The following is a 22,525-nucleotide window of genomic DNA, read 5'->3' as shown; positions in this document are numbered from 1 at the left end:
GCATCCAATGATGGGAATATTGGAATAACCTCAGACCTTTTCTCAGAAACCCTAATAGTCAAAACTGCAAATTTTATGATAAATTTCAAGTTGTAGAAATAACTATGAACCAAGAATCATATACCCAGCAAACTTATCTTTTAAATTGATGGATAAAGAGATTTTAAGACAAACACTAAGATGATTACTGACAAAGAAGTCAATACTGCTAAATATTCTTAAAGGAAGACTACACAGGGAGAAATTGAAAGGCAGCCTCCCTTTAAAAGAACATTGAAAATACATGCTCTATGAAAGGAAAAGAACAAGGATGAGGAAGGAAAGAATTAACTACATGCAACACAGCTAACTCACAAGACTAATAAGAGGAAGGAAAAAAAAAAACACCAACAATAGAGCGCTACAGAAAACCACCTAACAAAAATCTTAGGAAACAGAAAACTCCTTTCAGTAATAACTTTAACTATAAATGACCTTAACTCACTAATAAAAAGAAGCAGACTAACAAAATGGATTAAAAAGCAACAACTACTATCTGTTGTATCTGAAGAGCGGGAAACACACACACACACACACACACAAACACACACACACACAGTTATTTTTTTTTTAAAAAAAAAAAACTTCAGAAACTGATTATTAGAGTATGGAGAACGAACAAACTACCAGGCAGGCAGGATCCATTAACAAGTTATCCTCATACATGATAAAGAAGACTCCAAACAAAGACTAATCATAAGTGATAAAGAGAAAACACATATTAATAAAGGGAACAATCCATCAAGAACTTCTAACAACTATAAACATTTATGTATTGAAAACTAGAATACACAATTTTACAAACCAAACACTAGAAGGCATAAAAGGCCATGTAATTCCTGACATAATAACAGTGGGAGACTTTAATAGATACTGTCATAGTTAGACAGGTCTTCCAAACTAAAACTAAGCAAAGAAATTTCAGATTTAACAGATATACAGAGACTGTCCCATTTAACAGAAAAGAAATACACATTCTCAGCAACACATGAATTGTTTCCAAAACTGATTGCATAATCAAACTTAAACAACAACTGTGATAATTCCTTGTCTCTTATCAGAACACCAGGAAATAAAAGTAGTAATCAACAGGAAGAGAAACCACAGAAATAGTCAGACAAGACAATGCATTTTTTAAGCCAGAGAGAAAATTTAGAAATTGCTACAGTCAAATGAAAATGAGAACACAATCTACCAGAACCTTCAGATACAGACAAGGGAATCAGCCCTAAGACCACATTATACACAGTGACAAGCACTTATGGTAACAAGCGAGAAACATCTCAAATAAACAGCACAACAATGCACCTCGAGGCTCCAGACAAGCAAGAGGACAACCCCAAACACAAAGATGGCAGAAAATAATAAAGACTATTGAAGAAATAATGATTCAGGGATTAAAAGAGCAATACCCAATGTCAATCAAAGTCTTGGTTCTTTGAAACAGTTAGTGAGATTAATAAACTTCTAGCTAAACTGGCAAAAATGAAGAGGGAGAAGACCCATATTAATCAAACTATAAGAGAAAGATATTAAAGCAGATTCCAGTGAAATCCAGAACACCATTAAAGAATGCTTTGAGAATATATACTCTAAAAAGCTAGAAAAATCTAAAAGAAAGAAAGAAATTTCTAAATACATATTATTTGTCAAAATTAAAAGACAGAAGATATATGTAATTTAAATAGTCCATTACAAGTAATGAGATTGAAGCTGTAATCAAAGTCCCCATACAAAGAAAAGTCTAGGATAACCTGGAGTCACTGCTAAATTCTCTCAACTTTTCACGGAAGATCTAATTCCAACAGTCCTTAATTTGTTCCACAGAATAGAAAGGGAAGGAACACCACCAAACCGATCCCACAAAGTCATTATTATGCTGGTATCAAAGACATGAAAAAAGAAAGAAAGAAGAAAGAAAGGAACTTACATACAAAACTTCAAATTTCTGAAATTCAAATCTCTTAAACTTAAGAACACATTAAGAAGATCTTACATCATGACCAAGTGAGCTTCATCCAATGGATGCAGGGGGTGGTTCAACATATACAAATCATTAAGTGCATAACATATAAGTAAACTTTAGGACAGTGATTATATAATCACCTCAAAAGATGCAGATATCTGACTAACTTCAGCACGCCTTCATGGTAAAAAGTCCTGGAGACATTAAGAATATATATGTGTGGCAAATAATCAAACCTAGAACCAATACTATAATAAACAGACAATAGCAGAGAACATTTTCTCTAAAATCAGGAACGAGACAGTGATACCCACTTCACTGTTCTGATTCAATGTGGTACTGGAAGTTTTAGCAGCAAGACAGGAGAAAGACATGAAAGGAGTTAAACCAGGAAGGCAAGAGATCAAACTAGCCCTGTTCGCACATGGCACGAGGCTATATTTGAAAGACCATACACAATCTACCATGAAATCCTTGGATTTAATGAACACTTTTAGTGAAGTTGTAAGATACAAGATAAATATATGAAAATCAGTAGCCTTAACAAATACCCACAATGAACTCACAGAGAAAGAAATTAGGAAAAATATGATACTTTGTCATTCAATATGGTTAGGAGTGAACAGGGTGACAAATATCAACAATGAAAACCTCAAAATATCGACAAAAGACATCAAAGAAAATGCTACATGATGGAAAGATCATCCCATGATCCTGGTGCGATAAAGTTAGCATCATGAAAATGTCTCTATTATCAAAAGTGATTTACAGATTCAATGCAACTCACATCAAAATCTGATGTTATTCTTCAAAGAACTAGACAGAGAGAAAAACAAGGTGAGTGTCCACACGGAACTACAGAAGAGCACAGAGAGCCACAGCAAGCCTAAGGAGGGAAGCATGGCTGGAGGTACTGTGGTTATGACTTCAGATCACACTACAGAGACACAGACAAATACAGCAAACACACCAGACAGGGAGACCAGCGGAACAGAACAAAGAAACCAACAAAGGTGTCAAAATACTCAGCTGAATAAAAAAAGACAGCCTATTCAAAAGAGCGGTGACAGCAAGACTGGATATCTCCCTGTAGAACCTTCCGGATAAAAGTGGATCAAAGACCTTAATTTAAAAGTTAAAACACTGGAACTGCTAGAGGAAAATTTAGGGAATACGTCTTAAGATAAATGGTTAGGCAAGAACCTTCTGAACAGACCTCTAATAGTGCAAGGACCATCTCCAAGAATCAACAGAGGGAACTACGTAAAACTGAAGTTTCTGCACAGCAAAGGGAGGCTACCAGCCAAGGAAACAGACAGCCTGCAGAATGGGAGAAGATCTTTAACAGCTACATTCAAATAGGGGGCTCATATCAGAATTTACAGAAGGAAAACTAAAGAATTAAAAAAAAAAACCCTGTCAATCAATAAATAGGTTATTAAATGAACAGTTCTCAAAAGAGGAAACACAAACGGCCAACAGGTATTTTTAAAAGTGTTCAATGTCCTTAGTCATCAGGGAATTGCAAATTAAAGCTACTGAGACACCATCTCATCCTAGTCAGAATGACTAGCACCAAGCAACCTCACAAAAGATAGTCACACGGATGCAGAAAAAGAAGAAACCTTATTCATTCCTGGTGGGAGGGCAAACAAGTACGACCATTATGGAAATAAACATGGAAATTTCTCAAAATATCTGAACAAAGAAGTACTGTACGACCCAACTATAACTCTTAGCTATATATCCAAATGATTGCATATCCTACCACAGAGACACGTGTACATTCATGTTAGTACCTCACTACACACAACAGCAAGGAAATGGAACCTGCCTAAAGGAGAAATGAATAGATAATGAAAACATGGTACATACACACAATAGGATTTTATTCAGCTGTAAAGTATCAAACAATGAAGCTTGCAGGAAAATCGATAGTTCTGGAGAGACAAAAGATGCATGTTTTCTTTCAAAGGCAGCCCCTAGCCTGGTTTGTGTGTGTGGTGGGGTGTACCTGTATACACATGGGTAAAGCCTCAAATGCTACAAAAAAGACCAAGACATAAATGATGAAAACAGGTGATCAGAAAAGACAGGGAGTAGGTAAAAGGGCACAGGGGACATGAAAAAGGCAGAGACAGGGGGAGGAGTTACAAGGATGGGATTAGGAGTACTAGGGGCAGGGATACAAGGGGGGTAAAAGAGACTACTAAAACATACTTTGAAAATGCCATGATGCTATTTAATGCCTTGTATGATAATTTAAAAAGTAAGATACCCTACGATTCTTAAAAAGGGGAAAGGCTGCCAAACAGTGGCAGCAGATCAGAGCGAAGATGCAGAGAAATCCAGCCCCTCATACTGCTAGCAACAATGTAATGAACACCAACTCTGGAAACCTGTTCATGGTTTCCTCAAACACTGGATGGGTAATCCTAAACTGAAAAGGGTCACAATCTTGCAGAGGTGAATGAGTAAACAGACTATGAGAATTCCACAGAATACACCTTTAGTGAAAAACCCACTGGGTTAATATGTGTCGTGGACATGTGTTACTTTGTCAAACAAGCAAACAAACAAACACAATCAAATACAAGAAACCCACTGTCTCAAGGGGTACACCTTAGCAGATCATCTGTTAACTGTTTCATTGATGATTTCTTATTGAATTGATGAAGTCACAGATACAGATAGCACATTAGCACCTGATAGTCAGGAGTACCTGAAAGTCTGGTGAGTGACTGAAGGGTTAGCCTTGAAATGCTGTGCTGATAGACCAGCTCCAAATGGCAATCACAATAATGGTTAGCTAAGTGTAATAAAACGACAGAGAACCTCCTGTACACAGGACAACTGTGGACTTCCTGGTTCTGATACCATGGCACAGCTACTACATAGGATACAACCACTGGGGAAGACTGAATTGGGGATACACAGAATTCTCTGTCTCTGACTCATGCAATGCTAGCTTAAACATATATTATTTATTATATGCTATATACTTATTAAATATATATATACACAAATATGTTTAAATGGGGAAAAAGTCAGAAACTTCAAGCTTCTGGTAAAAATTTTTCCATTCCCTACAACAAAATTTTCTCGTCTTATGACACAAAACAAAGCCTGTCTCTTAGTTCTGTGGGAGTATTTGAAGACAGGATAAGACAATTACATGCAAAATAATCTGTCTCCATCCCAGACTCTGGGATGCCCTTCCTACTCACCTCCATTCCATTTCCGGCTTTTTCACTCTCAGACTCAGAGGTTTTATCAATTTTCTTCTCAGTGACCCACATTACCTTGCAAGTCACTATGCCTATGTCTGTCTGGCCCTTTTACTCCCATGAACCTATCCACTTTCTCAGAAAATCTCCGACTAGGTATTGGATGACCTCTTCCTGTGCACACTGCAGACTGACTAGACTGTCCTGAAAGACAGATATTTAAAGAGAGAGCTCTTTAACCCAAATTAACATCAATCACAAAGGAACAGTATATGTGAGATTCTGACAGAAAGACCTTTTAAATTCTTCTTGCCTCCTAAGCCATTCCTTCCTTTCTCAGCAAACTTCCAGGGAAATTTAATGAAAACACACAGAAAAAACATCCCAAGGAAACAAGATTTCCATCCTCGTTTTAGAGGTATGCAGCTTGGTCTCAGTGAAGTACCTTCCAGGAAGACACAGGTGAACAGTGAGTCCTGAATAAGGTAACTCAGACTGCCTGATTAGAGTAATCTCTAATCCTACATCAGAATATTTAATCAAGCCACCTTCCCCCTCCCAATCGACTACCAGACATTTTGTCATTCTAAAAGCGGGAACAGATGGAAAGTAGCTGACCTAATTCAGCTGTCCTGATCCCACCCAGAGCTGGTTCTCCAAGTGCCATCAACCCTGAGATCAGCCATACATCTGGTGCTTTAAATAGAGCTCAAGATGCACTCTTTAAAAACTGTTAAGATTCTCTGTATGTATTAAAAAAAAAAAATCAGCCAGCAGAGCAGAAACTAGAAAACAAAGTGTTTACTTCAGATAACCGCGGTGCTGTCCACAACTCACCAACTCATTCATGAAAAGAGACTCTTTTCATGGCTCTGTCCCCAAGCCTGAATTCAATTCGGGTAGGGTGGATCCCCATTTCCCCAGTGTGCTGGCAAGTGGAGCAAGGTTGGCCACAGAAGCCCTCGGGAATCAGCATGATTACCTAATGTGCAACCTCCTTTCTCCTTCTCGTCCCCTGCTGGGGTAGTGTGGTTAGAACAGTCTGCTCCGTGGCTAGAGTTGGAGTCTATAAGACCACAAAAAGATGAAATAACCAGGAGGAACTACACAAATTAATTGAATAATTAAAAAGTACATTTTTTTTTTGCAAAAGTTTATTTTGGTTTGATGATGTGGAGTCATGCCCTGAAGCTCTGGGCTGTCTGAAACTCACTATATAGTCCAGGCTTGGCTGATTTGCAGCGATGCTCCTCAGTCTCTCTAGTGCTGAGATCAGACTTGGGCCACCACACTCAGGTGATGTACATTTGATGACAACAAACAGAACCGCCTATTATATTACTTCAATAGAAAAGTCCTATGACCAAGAGGGGGAGCCACACAACATTCAAGAGAAGGAAAAGCAAAAGTAGGCAAGACAGAAGTAAGCAAGACAGAACTCCTGGAAGCCATCAGTCAGTATGTTAGCATTTATTAATGGTCAGCTCTCTTTTGGTTCAAAGGAATTTCTACTTCACTTTTCTTCTTTCCTCCCCCACTTTCTGTTGCTTTTGAAGAGAGGTCTCCTGTTGCCCAGGCTGGCCTCAAACTTGTTATACAGCTGAGGCTGGTCTTGCTCCTGCGTGATGGGGCTAATAGATATGAGCCAAGCCATCTGGTCACTATTGCGCTCTTTTTCTAATAGGGTCAGTTTCATCAGGACACAGGAGGCCTTTTGATTGGTCCTACTTTTTTACTCAGTCTGTTTTCTCCTGCTATAACAGAACTGGGAATAGGTGATCTATAAGCAGCTTAATTTGCTTCCTAGTACTAGGACTGAGAAGCTCCACCCCACGGCATTGGCACCGCCCAGCCTCTGGTAAGGGTCTTTGTGCTACCTCACAAGGCAGCGGAAGGGCAGGATGGTGAGTGTGTATATGCTAAAGAGAAAAAGCCAAGACTTGTTGCTTGGTTTCTCAGGGGATGGCAAACCCACCCACCTGAGAAATGCCCTAATCTCTCGTAGTGACTTCCACCTCAAAGCACTCCCACAGTGGCCATGACATTTCAACGCAAGTTTCCGTACAGGCAAACTGCATCACTTACCCATGCGGTGTTTCAGCTCTATAACTGTTTTGCCTTCTCTGGATAATTCTGTGACTTCACAAGTATAGTTTCCCACGACAGCCTGAGTCCTACCCATTTTCAAAGAGGCATCACCTTTCAGTAAGTCTGAGACTGAGATTTTCGCACTGCTGAAGTTGGTCTCTACAGTAGAGTTGTTTTTACTTCCGTCATAGATGAAAATATATGTTTGGTTTAACTTCCACTTCACGTACATTTCTTCGGTGCTTTGTGCCTCCACATTAAGGACCTTGCAAGGGATGACGACAGTATCATTGCACTTGGTGTATTCTACAGATTTGACTTTACTAAACAGTAGTTGAGCTGAACCTGGAAAACAGATGCAAAAATACTTCGTTATTATCGGTTTTATATTATTCATATATAATCTATGGTATCTAATCTTAGGTGTACTACAAACCCTTAAGGTAAAGAAAAATACTTCAATTGTTCATGTAAACAAGCAGTATAAGAACAAGGTGAAAATAGCAACAATTATTTGTATACCAGCTAACAGACTGTAAGTTTTCTTTATTCAATCTTAATAATACAAGGTATACATCACTATGCATCTTGGGGATAAATTCACCAATTGTGTTGGAAAATGCAAGGTATAATATCTAGCTTTGAAAAAGCTCTGAAACCATCATATCTGCTTACTGATGTATGTAGGAAAATACTGTCCTTACTATGGGAACATTCTGAACAAAAAGCCAAGTATTATATTTGGGCTCAACTTCTATATACTTTTTCTAGATGGAACTTGCTAAAGTGATATGAAATTTATCTCTACACTCAGGCTGCATAACCAAAAAAAAAGTAGCCAGTTCTATTATACTTTAATATACAAAGCAACTCGAATGAATCAAATCTTATCTTTCCAAGAGGATGGAAAGTCTTAGAATACTAACGAGAAAAAAAAATGTTCTCAGTGGCTATTTCCCACTGCAAAAGAGAGAGCAACAGACATTTTGTATGCAAGTCTCAGAAAGGATTACACACAATTGAATGGCATTTTCCTACCCCGACATTTCATTGAATCTACAGAACAATTTTGAAATGTAGATTACAGGTATTTCTTCCTCCAATAAACCATAAACTACTCAAAAATCCCAGAAAGAAGAAACCAGGAACAGATGCTGCTAACAAGTAGAGTATACTCATCGGGTCTTCCCAACGGCATAAGGCACCAGCAGCAGCCCTGCCACGGTGCCTGAGTGATTAGAGTAAAAGGAAGGGTCACTATTTAACTCAAACAACAAGATGCAGAGATACTCCTGCTGTATTTCATAACTGGGCCATTTATCAAAGCTCTTATCCAAGGAGCTTGTTGACTTTTCTTTCAAAACCCAAAGTACCAATGAATATAAAACATTAACTTTGTTAATCTTTAATACTTCCTCCTTCTGTGTAAACTAAAAATAAAGTCAGGGGTTTAAGATGTTATTGTAACAGTGTGATTATTAATAAATACTCATCGAGTTAAATATAAAGACATATACTGGAATACAATCTGGACTGTGTTCAAGAAAACTCAGGCACAAGCCGCCTGCCTGGCACACTCTGGAGTGTAGTCTTGAGTAATTCATTTTTCTATAGCATGGTTTAATAAGGAGGATCAGAGCAAATGATGGGTGGATTCTAAGAAATGCTCCCTAAGCAACAGTCCACCCCACAAACACGGGGCAATAGCGTAAAACTGGACACTGTGGCATCTCCTGTAATGAGCTGGATCTTCTGAGTGTTCCTGGCAATGTGCCACTGGAAGCACCCTTGGGGCATCCACGGCTCACCTTTCCCAGTTCTCTAGACTCTTAGCCACCGAATATTACGAAGCCCCAGGCAAAACCCAACTGTCCAATAATGTTTTCTACACCCTTGGAGTTTTGAGTTATTTCCCTGGAGAAAGAGCCATCGAGGGCAAGGAACCATATTGAATGAAGAGAGACTGAGGCGGAGGGTGAGGTCCCAACGACATAAACCTGTAAAGATTTTGAAGCAGACAGAGAGTTCCCAGACTGTCCTGTCAGTGGGTGCTGCTGACTATCTAGCAGAACTTCTGCAATCATCACATTCTAGATGGGCTCTGCTTCTGCAGACTTCAACTTGGGTATCTACAACTGTGTAAGTTATTGGAATTGACAGTTATGAACAAGATTTGTCTTGAGAGAAATTTTGTTTTATAAACAACTTATACCACATGGAAGAGAGTTCCAAACAACATCACTTTAAAAAAACAAAATAAAAAAAACCCTGAAGATACAGACCAATTTTATATCCATCAATAAATTGTTACTGCGTTCTTGCTTGCCTATGTGTCTGCTCTACCAATTTGCCTTCAAATGTAATTTTGTCTACTTTCTGATTTGTTCTTTAAGGATTAAAATTAAAACTCTGATGTATGTCCATTTTATAGCAGCATGAATCATTTCAAAGTTTAAAAATTATATTCATATGAGTCATTTCAAAATTATTCTTCTCTAGAAGACACAGTGAATGGCTCAGCATCCTGTGGGATTTTCTTCCCCCAGAAGACCCCAGGTAAGAACGAGGTGGCTGGGAAACAGCTTACAGGTTTGTAAGTTGTTATATATATTACAAGGAACACATGGAGTACTAAGTGTATTGTGCTACTTCTTGCAGTAAAAACATCTCATAGCTGAAGCAATTTATGCAGAAGAAATGCTATCAATAGAAGGGAAAAGTAAACTTGACCTGGGTAACCAAGGCAACCTTCACACTAATAACTAGTAAATAAGAGTAGCCCAAAACATCCCTCCAGATGTTAAATGCAGATTTTTATGTACAAACATGCTATTAAAAACATTAAGTAACATCATCTGATATGGGCGTTTATCTTTTGTCCATTGCCTCTCGATGGAATAGCAAAGTGAGGAAAAACTAGCTAACCCAATGACCATGAATAATGAACATAAGAAAATTTACATATATAAGATATGCTGTAGCCGTCTATTCTACAGAGTAGGGAAACTTAACCAAGGACGATGCCAGAGTTACAGGCAAATTATCAAATAAACTGGGAGGGTTAGCTTTTATCAAACGCCAAAAATAGTAGATGTCACAACTTCGATGAACACAGCGCCAACAGAAACCCCCCAACTCGGTCCTGAGCACAGCTGTGCAGTGGCAGAGGTCTGGTCCATATGGTACAGTAGATGTGCTGTAACAACGTGCTGTAGTTAAGAATGACCTGGACGCAACACTGACAGGGTGGAGGGATATGACAATGGAAAAGAAAAGTGGTACGTATCTTGAGGCGCTGAGAACCCTCACTATGGGACATGTAAGCAGGTGATACAACACAAGGTCACAAGTGGGGTTCTTTTGGTATGAACTAAGTGCTGTGGAGGCCAGAAGATCAACCGTCTAGCAGGTTTCTAAGAAAATTTACATTGCTACTGGAGAACAGGAGATTGTCCTACAGACACTGCTCATCAGGGCCCCTAATGTTTTCAGACATTCCTTGTAAAATTCATTCCCTTTTAATGACTCTTAAACAGTTCACCTCTTCCCAGCCTGTACTCTCCAGCAGTCTCACCCCCCCCCCACCAATTCAAATTGAGTCTTTCTGGGAAGTCAGAAGCTCAGAATACTGCCCACATAAACTTACCTGCAGCCTCAACTATCCATAGGGTTTTTTTTCCTCCCTTCTAGAAATAAATTCCTTCACTCTGAGCTTGTTTCAATGGCTGACTCCAGTCTCTCATAGTCTATCATCTAGAGGACTCAAGCCACCAGCCTCCATACCCCCTAATTCCATTATGGAGTGTTTGTTTTTTAAGTCATCTTTTAATAATTGTATATGCATCAAATTTACAAAGTCCCACGCACTCGCCTCTATTTCCCAGCATCCTCCTAAGATAATGATCTCTTTGCACTTCTCGACCTCAGTGCACTCCCAGACTCTGTGTCAACAGGACTCCACTCTAGGTCCTATTACTCTACCATTACTACAGCTCTTGCTCAAATCACCAATGACGTCATATGAACAATCCAGTTCACACAGTTCACTTTGTCTTGACTTCTCTATAATACTTGCGCCAGAGAGCAGCTCCTCATTTTTTTTTCTAACTTTCTTCTTCCACCCCTAACAATCCTTTTGATTAGAAGTTTCTTCCACCCTGCTCTCCCTTTTAAAATCTAGCCTTTGGCACATTCATGCCCCTAATGTGTGATGGTTTTAATAAGAATGGATCCATAGGTCCCTATGCTTGAAAGCTTGGTCCCTAGTTGGTGGAACTGTTTGGGAAGGATTAGAAGGTGTGTCCTTATTGGAGATGTGTCCCTGGGGATGGGCTTTGAAGTTTCAAAATCCCAAACCATTCTAGTTAAGTCTCTCTCTCCATCTCCTGATGTCAACGTGCAAGCTCTCAGCTACTGCTCCAGAGCCATGTCTGCATACTGCCATCATGTTCCCCATCATGGCAGCCATGCATTCATCCCTGTAATTGTAAGCAAGCTCCAACTAAACACTTTTTAAAAATAACCCGCCTTAGTCATGGTGTCTCATCACAGCAATAGAATAGCAACTAAGACATAAGGGTTTCATGGACAGCAACCTCTTACCAAATATCCCCCCCTTACTCCAATAGTATTAACAATCAGCACATTGTCTTATTCAGCCAGACCCCGCCTTTCTTCTAAACTGTAGATTTTAATCAATGGTCTGTTAGGCATGCCAGTGAGAGTTACTACAATCCATTAAAAATTAATAATGTCCCCAAATTATATAACTATATTTCCAAATCTTCACCTCCCTATAATATTTTACAGTTATTTACTAGTCAATCAGAGTTTGACCCATAAATCAAGTTGGAGTCCTCTCTGTTTCTTTAGCCACAGAGAAATCTTGTTAAGATAACCTATTCAATAGTTTCTAAACCCAAAGTCTTTTAACTGAGTGAATTATACCCTCACCCTTATCCCTTGAAGCACTGCCAGACCTCCAAACTGGCTCCCTGCCTCTGTCTTCCATACTGTTCCATGCCAATGCCGATGCGTTTTCCACAGTCCTCAAAATAACTGTTCTAAATGCAAATGTGTACTCCTTTGCCCAGTGACACCCCACCACCCTCGTTCTCAAGCCAAATTCTAAGTGCATTAGCATGGAAAACAAACAAGGTTCTCTGAGATCCTTTCCGGCCCTCACATCTTGTACTCTCATTTCCAGAGAAATCTCCCATCATAATGACCTTCCTGCAAACCCACGAATAGGCAAAATGAGTTCTTATAAATAGCGCTTAGGACATACTGATTCCTAGCATTGGGAGGGCCACACCCTTCTCTGGCCATAAAGTGTGTGCTGTGGTTAAGAGTGCATCCACTTTGGGGCCAGATCCCTCATCATAGCTGTAGCACCTTAAGGAATTGTTTAACTTTTGGACCTCAGGGTCCTTGTCTTCATCAGGTGAACACTAGCAGTATCTACTCTACAGAGATTGTGCAGAGCTTTAATGAGAGAACGAACAAGAAACTCTCATTGTTGCCTTTCACATACTTAGCAACCATACTTAGCAACCATGTAATAAAGCTGTGGCTACAGTCTGTCGGCTTCACTCTTCTTGTCACAGCACCATGGGGATGACAGTTGCTGTCCCCCCTGCTTGCTATCAACCACCACTCAACTGCTGTTTCCTTTCTTACTGGCCTTTGCTCCCTGTTTTATGTATCTTTCTATTATTCTCAGAAGGTAGGAAGATGACTTCATTGGTATCCTGAGGGGCTTTGCAAGCACCAGAAATGACTCAATACTTTCCTTATGAATGCAAACTTTGAAGCAAATATTAAAAAACATAATAAAGGAGGAAAACAAAGTTTGTAAGTTACATGGGAAAGAAATTACTACTTTTCATATGTCAGGAGAATTCCCAGTGCTTCTATCAGTCTGTCTGTGGATTTGCAAAGCTGCCTGTTACAACAGAAAAATCTCAAGTCAGCTGCATATATGGATAGAAAAATTCCTCAAAAAAGTCGTATGCATATGCTTAAGAAAGGCCTTAGCAAGGAGATATCAAAGCTGCGGCTGAAGCTTGAGCAGAGATGTGTTGAGAAAGAAAGGACATGTTCCTTAAACCACCTAGACAGTATGTAGAGAAGAGAAAAAATAACTGAAAGCCGGAAATTATTCAGGTGAGCTCTAGGAAAGGTGATTGGGAAGATGGCTGAGAAAACCTGGAAAGGCTTCCTTGAATGTCATGTTGAAGAGTTTAGACTTGACAAGAGACGGTTCAACTCAGGTTTATTTTAACTTTAAGAAAGATAACATTTGACAGCAGCATGAAAGGGGGATTAATGGCAGGAAGGGGAGAAGAGAGACCTATTAAGAACCAACTGAAACAGTCCAGGTAAATGACAAGTAGAAAAAAGGGCCTTAAAAAATGGCATTAAAAATCAAAGCAGCAAAATCAACAGAAGTCAGATGTGGGAGGTGAGGGAGATAAAAAAGGAAAAATGAAAATTGGAAACTAAAATAGTCTGTGGAACTAGCTGGTTGTAGATTAATCACATGGAGAAGAGGCTGAAGATTTAGGGGAGTTATCCTTTCAGGGTTTCGGACTAAGCATTAAAAGTACCAGTGGTACAGTGAAGTGGTCATGTTCAGTAGATCCTACAGTTTATGACTTTGGATTTCAGAGGAAAGGTCGGAGCTATAAAGACTCAGGGATCAGCAGGAATATCGCTGGCAGATGAAATCGCTGGCATAAAAAAGACTGGCCACACAGGGTGCTTGTAGAGCAAACAGCAGAGAACAAAATTTGGGCACATCAATATTTGTGGAGATGATTATCAAAAAGAATAAGTCAAGGGAGAGAAAGAAGTGAGAGAAGCGGGAGAAGCAAGCAAAACAAGCCACCACGCCAATATGGCAGACTACAGGCAGGGCTAGAGTTCACATGGACAAAACCGGATGTCAAACGCTGAAGAAGCAAACCAAGGACTCAAAAGTAGCTGCTTTCCATGTAAGGATGTCAACGGACGGGACCACGTGGGAGCTGCACTTGGGAGGTGATGAGACGCTGCAGTCTTGAGCCTTTAAATAACCAACAAGTGTCGAGGTGAGGACAAGGGCAAGGAGTTTCTGGAGCTTTTCAGGCTTCGGTTTTCCTTTTAATTACGAGGTAAACCTTGATAACGGTTGCAAGCTAAGGGGAAGAAGTCAATGGGAAGGGCAAGATCTACATTATAAGACAGAGGAATAAGTTCTGGGAATAGGTCTCTGAGGTGGTGGATATGAAAGAGAGGTAGAGAGGCTGTCATCCCCTTGGGAAAGTGAACGGGGCTTCTTCTGGAGCTAGGTGAAAGAGGGGGCAAGAAGGTGATCTATGAAGCTGGGCGTAGCAGTGTTGGAGGGCAGCTGGGAGGTGAACAGCATCCTGCCACTTCTCACAGAGGAGTAAGTAGTGAATTGTGACCTTGGAGTGATGCTCATGAATGGGTTGGAAAGCCCCAATGGCTGCTGAGGTCACTGAAGCATCCATGATGAAAGACATGGGCGGGCAGAATGGAACCCTACAGCTCTGCCCTTAGACTCAGCCTCTGCCAGGAACAACCTGGGTCTGAGACTACGATTAAGTCAGGGCAGGAGAAGGATAGAGTCCAAGCTTTTCTTGGTAGATGCTAAGATAAAGGGCAGGGGTCCAGTGCAGAGTCCACAGCTTAATTCAGTCTGACTCGAAGCAACCCTGCCCCGTTCGCTGGCTTTAAGTGCCCTTAGAAGGATAGAACCAGCAGATCTAGAATTACAGGGGTTGGGGCAGTTTGAAGTCAGTAACATCCTGAAGTCTGACCTTATCATGACCTGAAATGGACCAAGTGCTACTGAAGGATACGCATTTTCTCCTTTCCATAAACCACACAGTGAGTAAGATGCGCTCAAGTCTGAAGTCTGTCTCTACGCCTTTAAGACTCTGGTGGAGAATGTAGTGGATGGAGTGCAGCATGAGCTCACACTTGCTAAAAGTGAGAAAACTAAAAAAAAAAAAAATTTTTTTTTTTGCTTATGAATTCTCTTAACCTACCCCCTCCCCCAATCTGGCTGAACAGACTCTAAATCTTACCACAATGCTCCACGGGTGTGGAATAAATATCCAAAGAAGGGTGGAGCCTCTCATTGAAATTTCAATTCCATGTAACCACAAAGAGGGAAACTCCACACCTGGAGTCTAAGACAGCTGTTCTCAACCGGTGGGTCGTGACCTTTGTGGGGCGGCACCGATCAGATATCCTGCATATCAGATGTTTGCATCACAACTCAACAGCAGCAAAATTACAGTTGTGAAGTGGCAACAAAAATAATCTTCTGTTTAGGGGGGGGTCATCACCCCAGTATGAAGAGCTGCAGTATGAAGAAGGGTTGCAGCATTAGGAAGGTTGAGAACCACTGGTCTAGGGAAATAAGAACCACATTTGCACTACAGTGACTTTAGCAAAACTGAATCTACAATATCATCCTTGTTGTTTTCCCAACGAGTGACTGCACTCATATGCAAAGTGAAAGCAACTTTATCATCGAGTAGGCATTAGATTAGACTGAGACACAAGCTGCAAAAATGTAGAATTTTGTATTTTATCTAAAACGCTATGACAGGAAAAACCTCAAAGGCAGGTAAAATGGTCCTCCATACATGGTAGCACAAAAAGAACATTGCTGAAATAAAAACATGAATTGTGGTGACTTCTGTATTTGGAACATGTATCAATGAGGGGTAGGTATCTCTTCTTTTTGCCTTTAGAAAAAGGTCTTCCAAACTTTTACTAGAGCTTTATCAATGAAGTTAAGCTATCTGCCAAAACTCAGGTGACAGGAGAAGTGTCCAGGAGAAGTGTCCTAGTGTAGACGTTGCATGCAAGGCACAGCCTGCTACTCTAGCCTGCTGCTGCAGCCCCACAGACCAGGGAGCGTACAGAGGCACTTATTCCTTTAAAATGCCAACTTGCTCTGCAAAATAATATATTCTTCAAGAGAAAAGAAAACATTTTTACCTGAGCAGCTACATGACTGCTATATATAGATAATAAAACGTTTTTAACTCAATCATGTGCAAGCCTGACTTTTAAAAGTCACTTGGAACAAAGAAAAATCATTCAACCATCACAGAAATTATTGCCTCATACATACGGCTGACATTATTTATTTAAGGTTGTATTTACTAGTTAGTGATTACCCGGAAACTGTTATGCTCTTAAAGGAAATGTGATTGGACATGCAGGGGAGGAGTAGGGACATTCATTCCAAATCTTGTAAGCCATCACAGAGGGCTGCACTTGGTTTTAATTGGCTGAAGGGGGTGTTAGAAAGCCCCGCACACTCCCCTTTTAACCACAGAGGTCACTGAAACTGCCAGGATTACAATGGCATGCCCCCTGGCTGCCCGTTTCATTATAAATGAAACTGAAAATGAGATCCACCCCAGCACAAATGAGCATTAGAAATCCATGGCTTTCCTACTCGCTCTAGATTTTAAATCTACCCTCTTGGGTCCTTGATAACTGCCTGTGTTCTCAGACTGTTAGCATGTTTTCATATGTGTTCTTTTCAACCTACATACGATATACACACAAAAGTCCAATTTATCTTTGACAAACATTCATTTCTTGATTTACTTATGTCTAACAACTCAAAAGCCTAATGCCTGTATTCTGGGTTTGGATTTCTGTTTTGTTTTGGTTTTTGTTTGTTTGCTAGTTAATAACAAACACAATAAAACAGTGCAAGTTCTGAATTTTGCCACTTCTTGTAATTCAGATGTGTTAACATTGGACAAAATGAGCGTTAATTAATGTGATCATAACTGTTGCTAACATAGGCCTAACACAATTCCTATCACCAAAACTACCAACAGTTTTGTTTTTTTTAAATCTACTTGAAAATAGGGCTTAAAAAACCACAGTATATGGCTTATATTTTTACTTTTCAGACAAACAAGCTTCACCTTCCATCATCTGAATCAGTAACATTTTGTTGCAAATTTATACCTGGCTCACTATGAAAGCTTTCTGATTATACAACAGGTATTTGGAAACAGTGTTATAATGATAGCAATGGCAACAAGCATAGTAAAGATGACTGAGATCGGAAAACACCTACTACTAGCAATTTAGATAACATGGATCTTTATTATTATCAGCTACAACATGCAAGATACTTGGGAGGGGAAAGTGATGAGCAGGGAATAAGGGTATCTTGGAACCAGTTCCCAGACACGGGCCTTTATGAATGGCACACGGAGGTTAACCATCAGTTTAACGCTGAATTAATTTATCATCACCGTAAGTCAAATTTAACATGTGCTGTTTTCCTTGCTTCAAGCCTGTTCTGATTCTTACAAAAAAAAAAAGTTCGCAGAGGAATCTATGGATACGAAGCTCAACGGGCAGTATATGGTCAAAAAAAAAAAAAAGCCTATTCTTCACTCAGCTTTTACAAGGGAGATACACGTTTAAAAACAGCAAAAATACTTTACAGAAGATGGGGAGGAGGATGCATCTTTGGCATCTAAGGACCAGTCTGCCGCATGTGTGTTTTGATTTGTTATTACTGTCTTTAGAACACTGGCAACATCTGAGTAAATTCAAAAGAAAAGGAAAAAAAAAAACGTTTCCCCAAAGGAGGGGGGAAAAACAACTTTAATCTATAATAAGGAATACATTAAAGTGCTGGCGGGGGGGGGAGGGTGGTGGCGGCGGGGGTGTCAGGAGAAAAGTGTTTCCAGGAAGCTTGTTTTCAGAATTCAAAACAACAGCCACCAAAATACGCAGACAGGAAAAAAAATCTTTGAAAAATGCTGGTTGGGAAATGAAACTTAGGTTCAACGCGTCTCCTCTGCTCCAGTGCTAACGTGGTAGGGCAAAAGCCTTTCTGATCGACTTCACCAAAATGCGCACTTCATCACAAGAGGCCCCGGCCCTCCCACTCCAGACCTTCAACCCCAAATGCTGCGTGGAAGCACCGAGAAGGGAGAGGGGTACAAGAGGAGGGGGTTCCTGGCAGCTGCCCCCCTCGCTTTCTTTGCAGTTCAGGCTTGCACAGTTGCGGTTGTTCCTAGTCTTTCCTACGTGTGCGCACTGGAGAGTGAGAAGCTTCAGCCCGCTTTCCCCGGGGGGAAAAGGGGGACCACGGAAGGAGAGCGGAGGAAGGGGGGCAGGCAGGGGCGCCGATGCCCCACGGGGCCCTCCCACGGGGGCGCTCGGGGTGCACAGGGCCCGCGCATCCCGCCACCCTCTCCTCTCCTCTCCGCTCTTCTCCGGGGCGCCGCCTGACCGACGGGGGTGCAATCCACACTCTTGCGGGGGCGCCCGGGTGCTGCGCACCAGTCCAAGAGCCGCCGGGATCCCCGAGCCACTCACCGCAGCAGCAGGAGCCCAGCAACAGCGCCGCCACCAAGGGCCACATCTCCGCGCCGTCGCCGGGGGGTCGCCGCCGCAGGTGTCTGGAGCCGCCACCGCCTCCGCTGTCTTCAGGGGAACGACCAGCGAGCAGCGCCGCAGCAGTGACAGGCTGGAACGGCCGCCCAGGCTGCCCGGGTGCGCGCGCGCGTGTCCGCCACCCGGAGCCCGCTCCCACGCCCCGCGAGCGAGCGAGCCGCGCACGCGCACTCCGCCCCGCCTGGCCGCCTCTGCTCGTTGACGTGACGCCAAGCTCACACCCAGGCTCTGGGCAGGCTCCGGCGGAGACCTAGCCTGCTCCCGGGCTGAGAGAGTTGGATTCCCTCCCTGTTCACGGTCCCCCCACTCGGCAGCTCTCTTCCGGCTTCGTGTTCTGGGCCGGCCTGGAAGACGGAGCGTGGGGCACACGCGCTCTCCCGGACTCAGGGCACGCGCCCCTGTGCAGCCGGGCTGTCCCCTCTCGGTGGCCAGCTCACCCGGACCTCCGAGCCTGCCCAGCCCCAGTCCTCCTCCTCTCCAGGTGTGGGCGCTGCTTCTGCTTTTACTACGTTCCCTCCCAAGGCACCGCCTCCTCTTCTGCAGCCCTGGAGCCCCGGGGCGGGGGCTGTGACCAGGGCCAGGCTCCCGAGGAGCTCCTTCCTTCTGCCTTTTCCTGGCCCTAGGCTCTCTCTGGCCTGACTTGTTCTGGAAGCAGTCCTTGTCCGTTCTTTTTACTTTGTTGGCTAATGTTTCCAGCCCCCATTCAGGCTTAGCCAAACAAGTTCCTTGCGTGATGAGTAGTTTAAAATGTGTCGAGCAAAACACAGCGGATGGGGTAGAGGTGAAGGCACGGACACAGGGATTGTGGCAGACCGCCTCTAGTGTGAGTAGATGGATCCATGACGCTACCAACGGTATTGAGAACCTGAAGTATGTCGCAAATTTGTTTAGACCTCTTTCTTGTTTGGGTTCAATTCTTGAACGATGGAATAAAAAGCAAATGTAGCTTTAAGCCACACCCTTCATCCTGAAGCAAGTTTTTTGACATCTACCTTTATCTAAGTAATAAGAGGTGCACAGTCTGCCCACTCACTGGTGATATTGGCTATCACACTATTGTATTTCTTCAAATCTTCTGTCTGAGCCATCTTCTAACTATCCAGTGTGACAGCGGGATTTTAAAAAAAATGCCGCTGTCTTTGATGCTGTGACAGTGTGTGTGTTCTTATTTCGTAATATTTCCCTAGGGAGACACCCTAAGATAGAGTACCAACAGGAAACCAAAGGAAAATTCTACCAAACTCGATCTTGAACCAAAAGGTTGGTTGAGCTTTCAGTAAGGGATTACTTCTGGTCCAGCAGCACAGAAGATCTCAAAGCAACCGCACCTGAAATTTTCAGGGCAGCATGAATGCCTTCCTCATCCTTCTGTTACCTTCGGATAGGCTGTGCACTGTAGCACCTACTTAGAGTTGGCTTAGAGGAGTAGGGGTGGTAGCTGGAATCTCAAAGGAAAGTTCAATGGCCCTCCTCACATCCTCCTTCCACGAGGAAACTTCCACTGTCAGTAGACCCTACCTCGAGAGTCGCGAGTAGTCATAGCTGTTCTGAAGAAGACGATGGCTGTTATGCTCAAAGAATAGCACTCAACATCCTTTAATATACAACTTTTCCGTGTGTGTGTGTGTGTGTTTGTGTGTGAGAGAGAGAGGGGGGGGATTTTCTCCACATTAGCAATTCCATAAAACTAGAAAGTCTTCCCATCTTTCCACTGATCTAGGCAAAGGAATTATATAGTAAGTGTATAATAAATGTGTTGATGTGACTTGAGGGTTAGAGTTATGATGCTAATGATTTGAATGGCAGCCTGGACAGCCTGAGGCTATCAAATGAACCCGTTGATTCTAGTCTACCCACTGCTGATAGGGATACAAAACAAGCTACAAAACAATCCTCACCCACCAGACTTTGAGCATGAGAGACACTATGTATCAGAGAGCAGCTGCTTGGCTAAAAAAGGCTGTCAGCTGTCCCTGGAAGCAACGAACCTGGTAGAGCTTAAGAGTGACTGGGAAGGACTGCCCAACTTGCAGAGGTGGAGATCCGGTGATGTTCTGGTGCTGTGCTAGGAGCTACTGGGGCCATGTGCTTAAGTCTTTTTTGTGTGCAGAAATTGGAATGAACTCAAATCAGGTGGATCAGAGCCATCTGGGTGATAACTGCCCTCTCAGGCATTTGAGATGGGACATGTTGCGGTTGGAGTGGGGGCTATCCCAGAAAAAAAAAAATCCACAGAAGCTTGCTCAGATTTGATAGCTTCTCTCTGAAATAGCTTTAAACTCCAACTCCAGAACCTAAAGTCCTTGAGAGTTCTCTTTCAATGAATCCAAACATTTGTCCAGACTCTGAGCTCTGCATGGGACAGAAGAATGGTATACATTAGAAATTTTGAACATGGGTAGCCCACATTGACTATACTAACTAAAGGAGTCTTCACACAAGCAATGGAAAGGGTGTTGCCATGTCCAGTTTAGATGAGGAAACAGGAAAAGAGGCACAATGGGCAGGTGTCCTGTAGTTACACTTGCCAATGCTTTCTGTAGAGCCAACCTGGGCCCTTTCCCTGTACTTTCTTTTAAATTCCAGACATGTGCTTTTCCCTTTGTGTGCACAACAGATCACTTCTGACCTTGTAGACAAGGAACGTGGAGCATGGTTACAAGGTCAGAGAAAGGGCTATGATCAGAAATCCAGCTACCCCAAGGCCAGTGGGAAAGACACAGCCTTCTTTCCCAATTCATGACTAGTTCCTCTTCTCTTACCTGTCTTAACCTTACATCTCCCTTCCTTTTTCTCCCAGCATTACATCTGCCCCGACCCTGTCTAAAATCTTATATTGATACATTCATATACTTTTTGTTGCCTTTCATGTAACAAATTTCTTGCTACATTTAGGCGAGGCACACAGTGGCAAGAGAGACACAGCTATATCTCAGGTTCCCCTGAAATCCAGCTGACCACTCTTTTTTTTTTTTTTTTTTTTGGTTTTTCGAGACAGGGTTTCTCTGTAGCTTTGGAGCCTGTCCTGGAACTCCCTTTGTAGACCAGGCTGGCCTCGAACTCACAGAGATCCGCCTGCCTCTGCCTCCCGAGTGCTGGGATTAAAGGCATGCGCCACTACCGCCCAGCCAGCTGACCACTCTTGAGTGCCTAGCAAGACATGGTCTGTGCTTTTGGTAGGGCAAGATGCAGTTTTCTTCCCAAATGGACCTACTACGATCTCACCAAAGACAGCCCAAGAGAAGGCCATCTAAGTCAAATGGCCATCGCTTAGTCTCCATGTTGTTACCATTGAAATGATCTGTTTATGTGGCTGTCTTTTTGATTAGTGCAAACTCGTTCCTAGACAAAATGAGTAGCCTTTGGGTCATTCACACTGCCAGTCTCATTGCCCGACACAATTACTGCTCCAGGAATGGTCATTGAAAATATAAAGGGGTGTTCATAAACATCTGTGAACCAATTCTTGCACTAAGCTTGAAACCTATCTGACATCAGACCTTCTTAGCATCACTGAGTTCCTGCATCTGGCTCATTAGTGACTTTTTATCAGATGTTTGCAGTTCTTGACTGTGTTCTTGATGATTCTGATTATTTATCTATGTGTGGGTGATACATGTTCATGCATGTATGATTCAAGTGCACATGTCTGTGCCTTTGTGTAGAGATCATAAAACAGCCTGGGGTGTCATTTCTCAGAAACTATTTAGAAAAAAAAACAGTTTATAGATCAAAAATCTTCTCA

At 42.1% G+C, this 22,525-nt stretch overlaps 1 protein-coding gene across 3 annotated transcripts in view; it reads right to left on the bottom strand.

The window, feature by feature from the left end:
* The window catches only part of Cd47 (CD47 molecule), a 55,056-nt gene extending 36,202 nt beyond the window's left edge, over window positions 1-18,854 (bottom strand). Inside the window, exons 1-3 of one of the 3 annotated variants that reach the window (XM_026786223.1) lie at window positions 18,703-18,854; window positions 7,318-7,665; window positions 6,215-6,298 (exon numbers count right to left, since the gene is read on the bottom strand). In XM_026786223.1, coding sequence (XP_026642024.1) covers window positions 6,215-6,298; window positions 7,318-7,665; window positions 18,703-18,748 — 478 coding nt within the window. In that variant the 5' untranslated portion in view covers window positions 18,749-18,854. The remainder of the gene's footprint in view (window positions 1-6,214; window positions 6,299-7,317; window positions 7,666-18,702) is intronic. The other 2 variants (XM_026786225.1, XM_005345048.3) reach the window with 2 other exon arrangements.
* Between the last annotated feature and the right edge of the window lie 3,671 nt (window positions 18,855-22,525).

Source organism: Microtus ochrogaster, chromosome 2 (assembly GCF_000317375.1).
Source record: "Microtus ochrogaster isolate Prairie Vole_2 chromosome 2, MicOch1.0, whole genome shotgun sequence".
Lineage (NCBI taxonomy): Eukaryota > Metazoa > Chordata > Mammalia > Rodentia > Cricetidae > Microtus > Microtus ochrogaster.
This window is presented reverse-complemented; position numbering and strand designations above follow the sequence as displayed.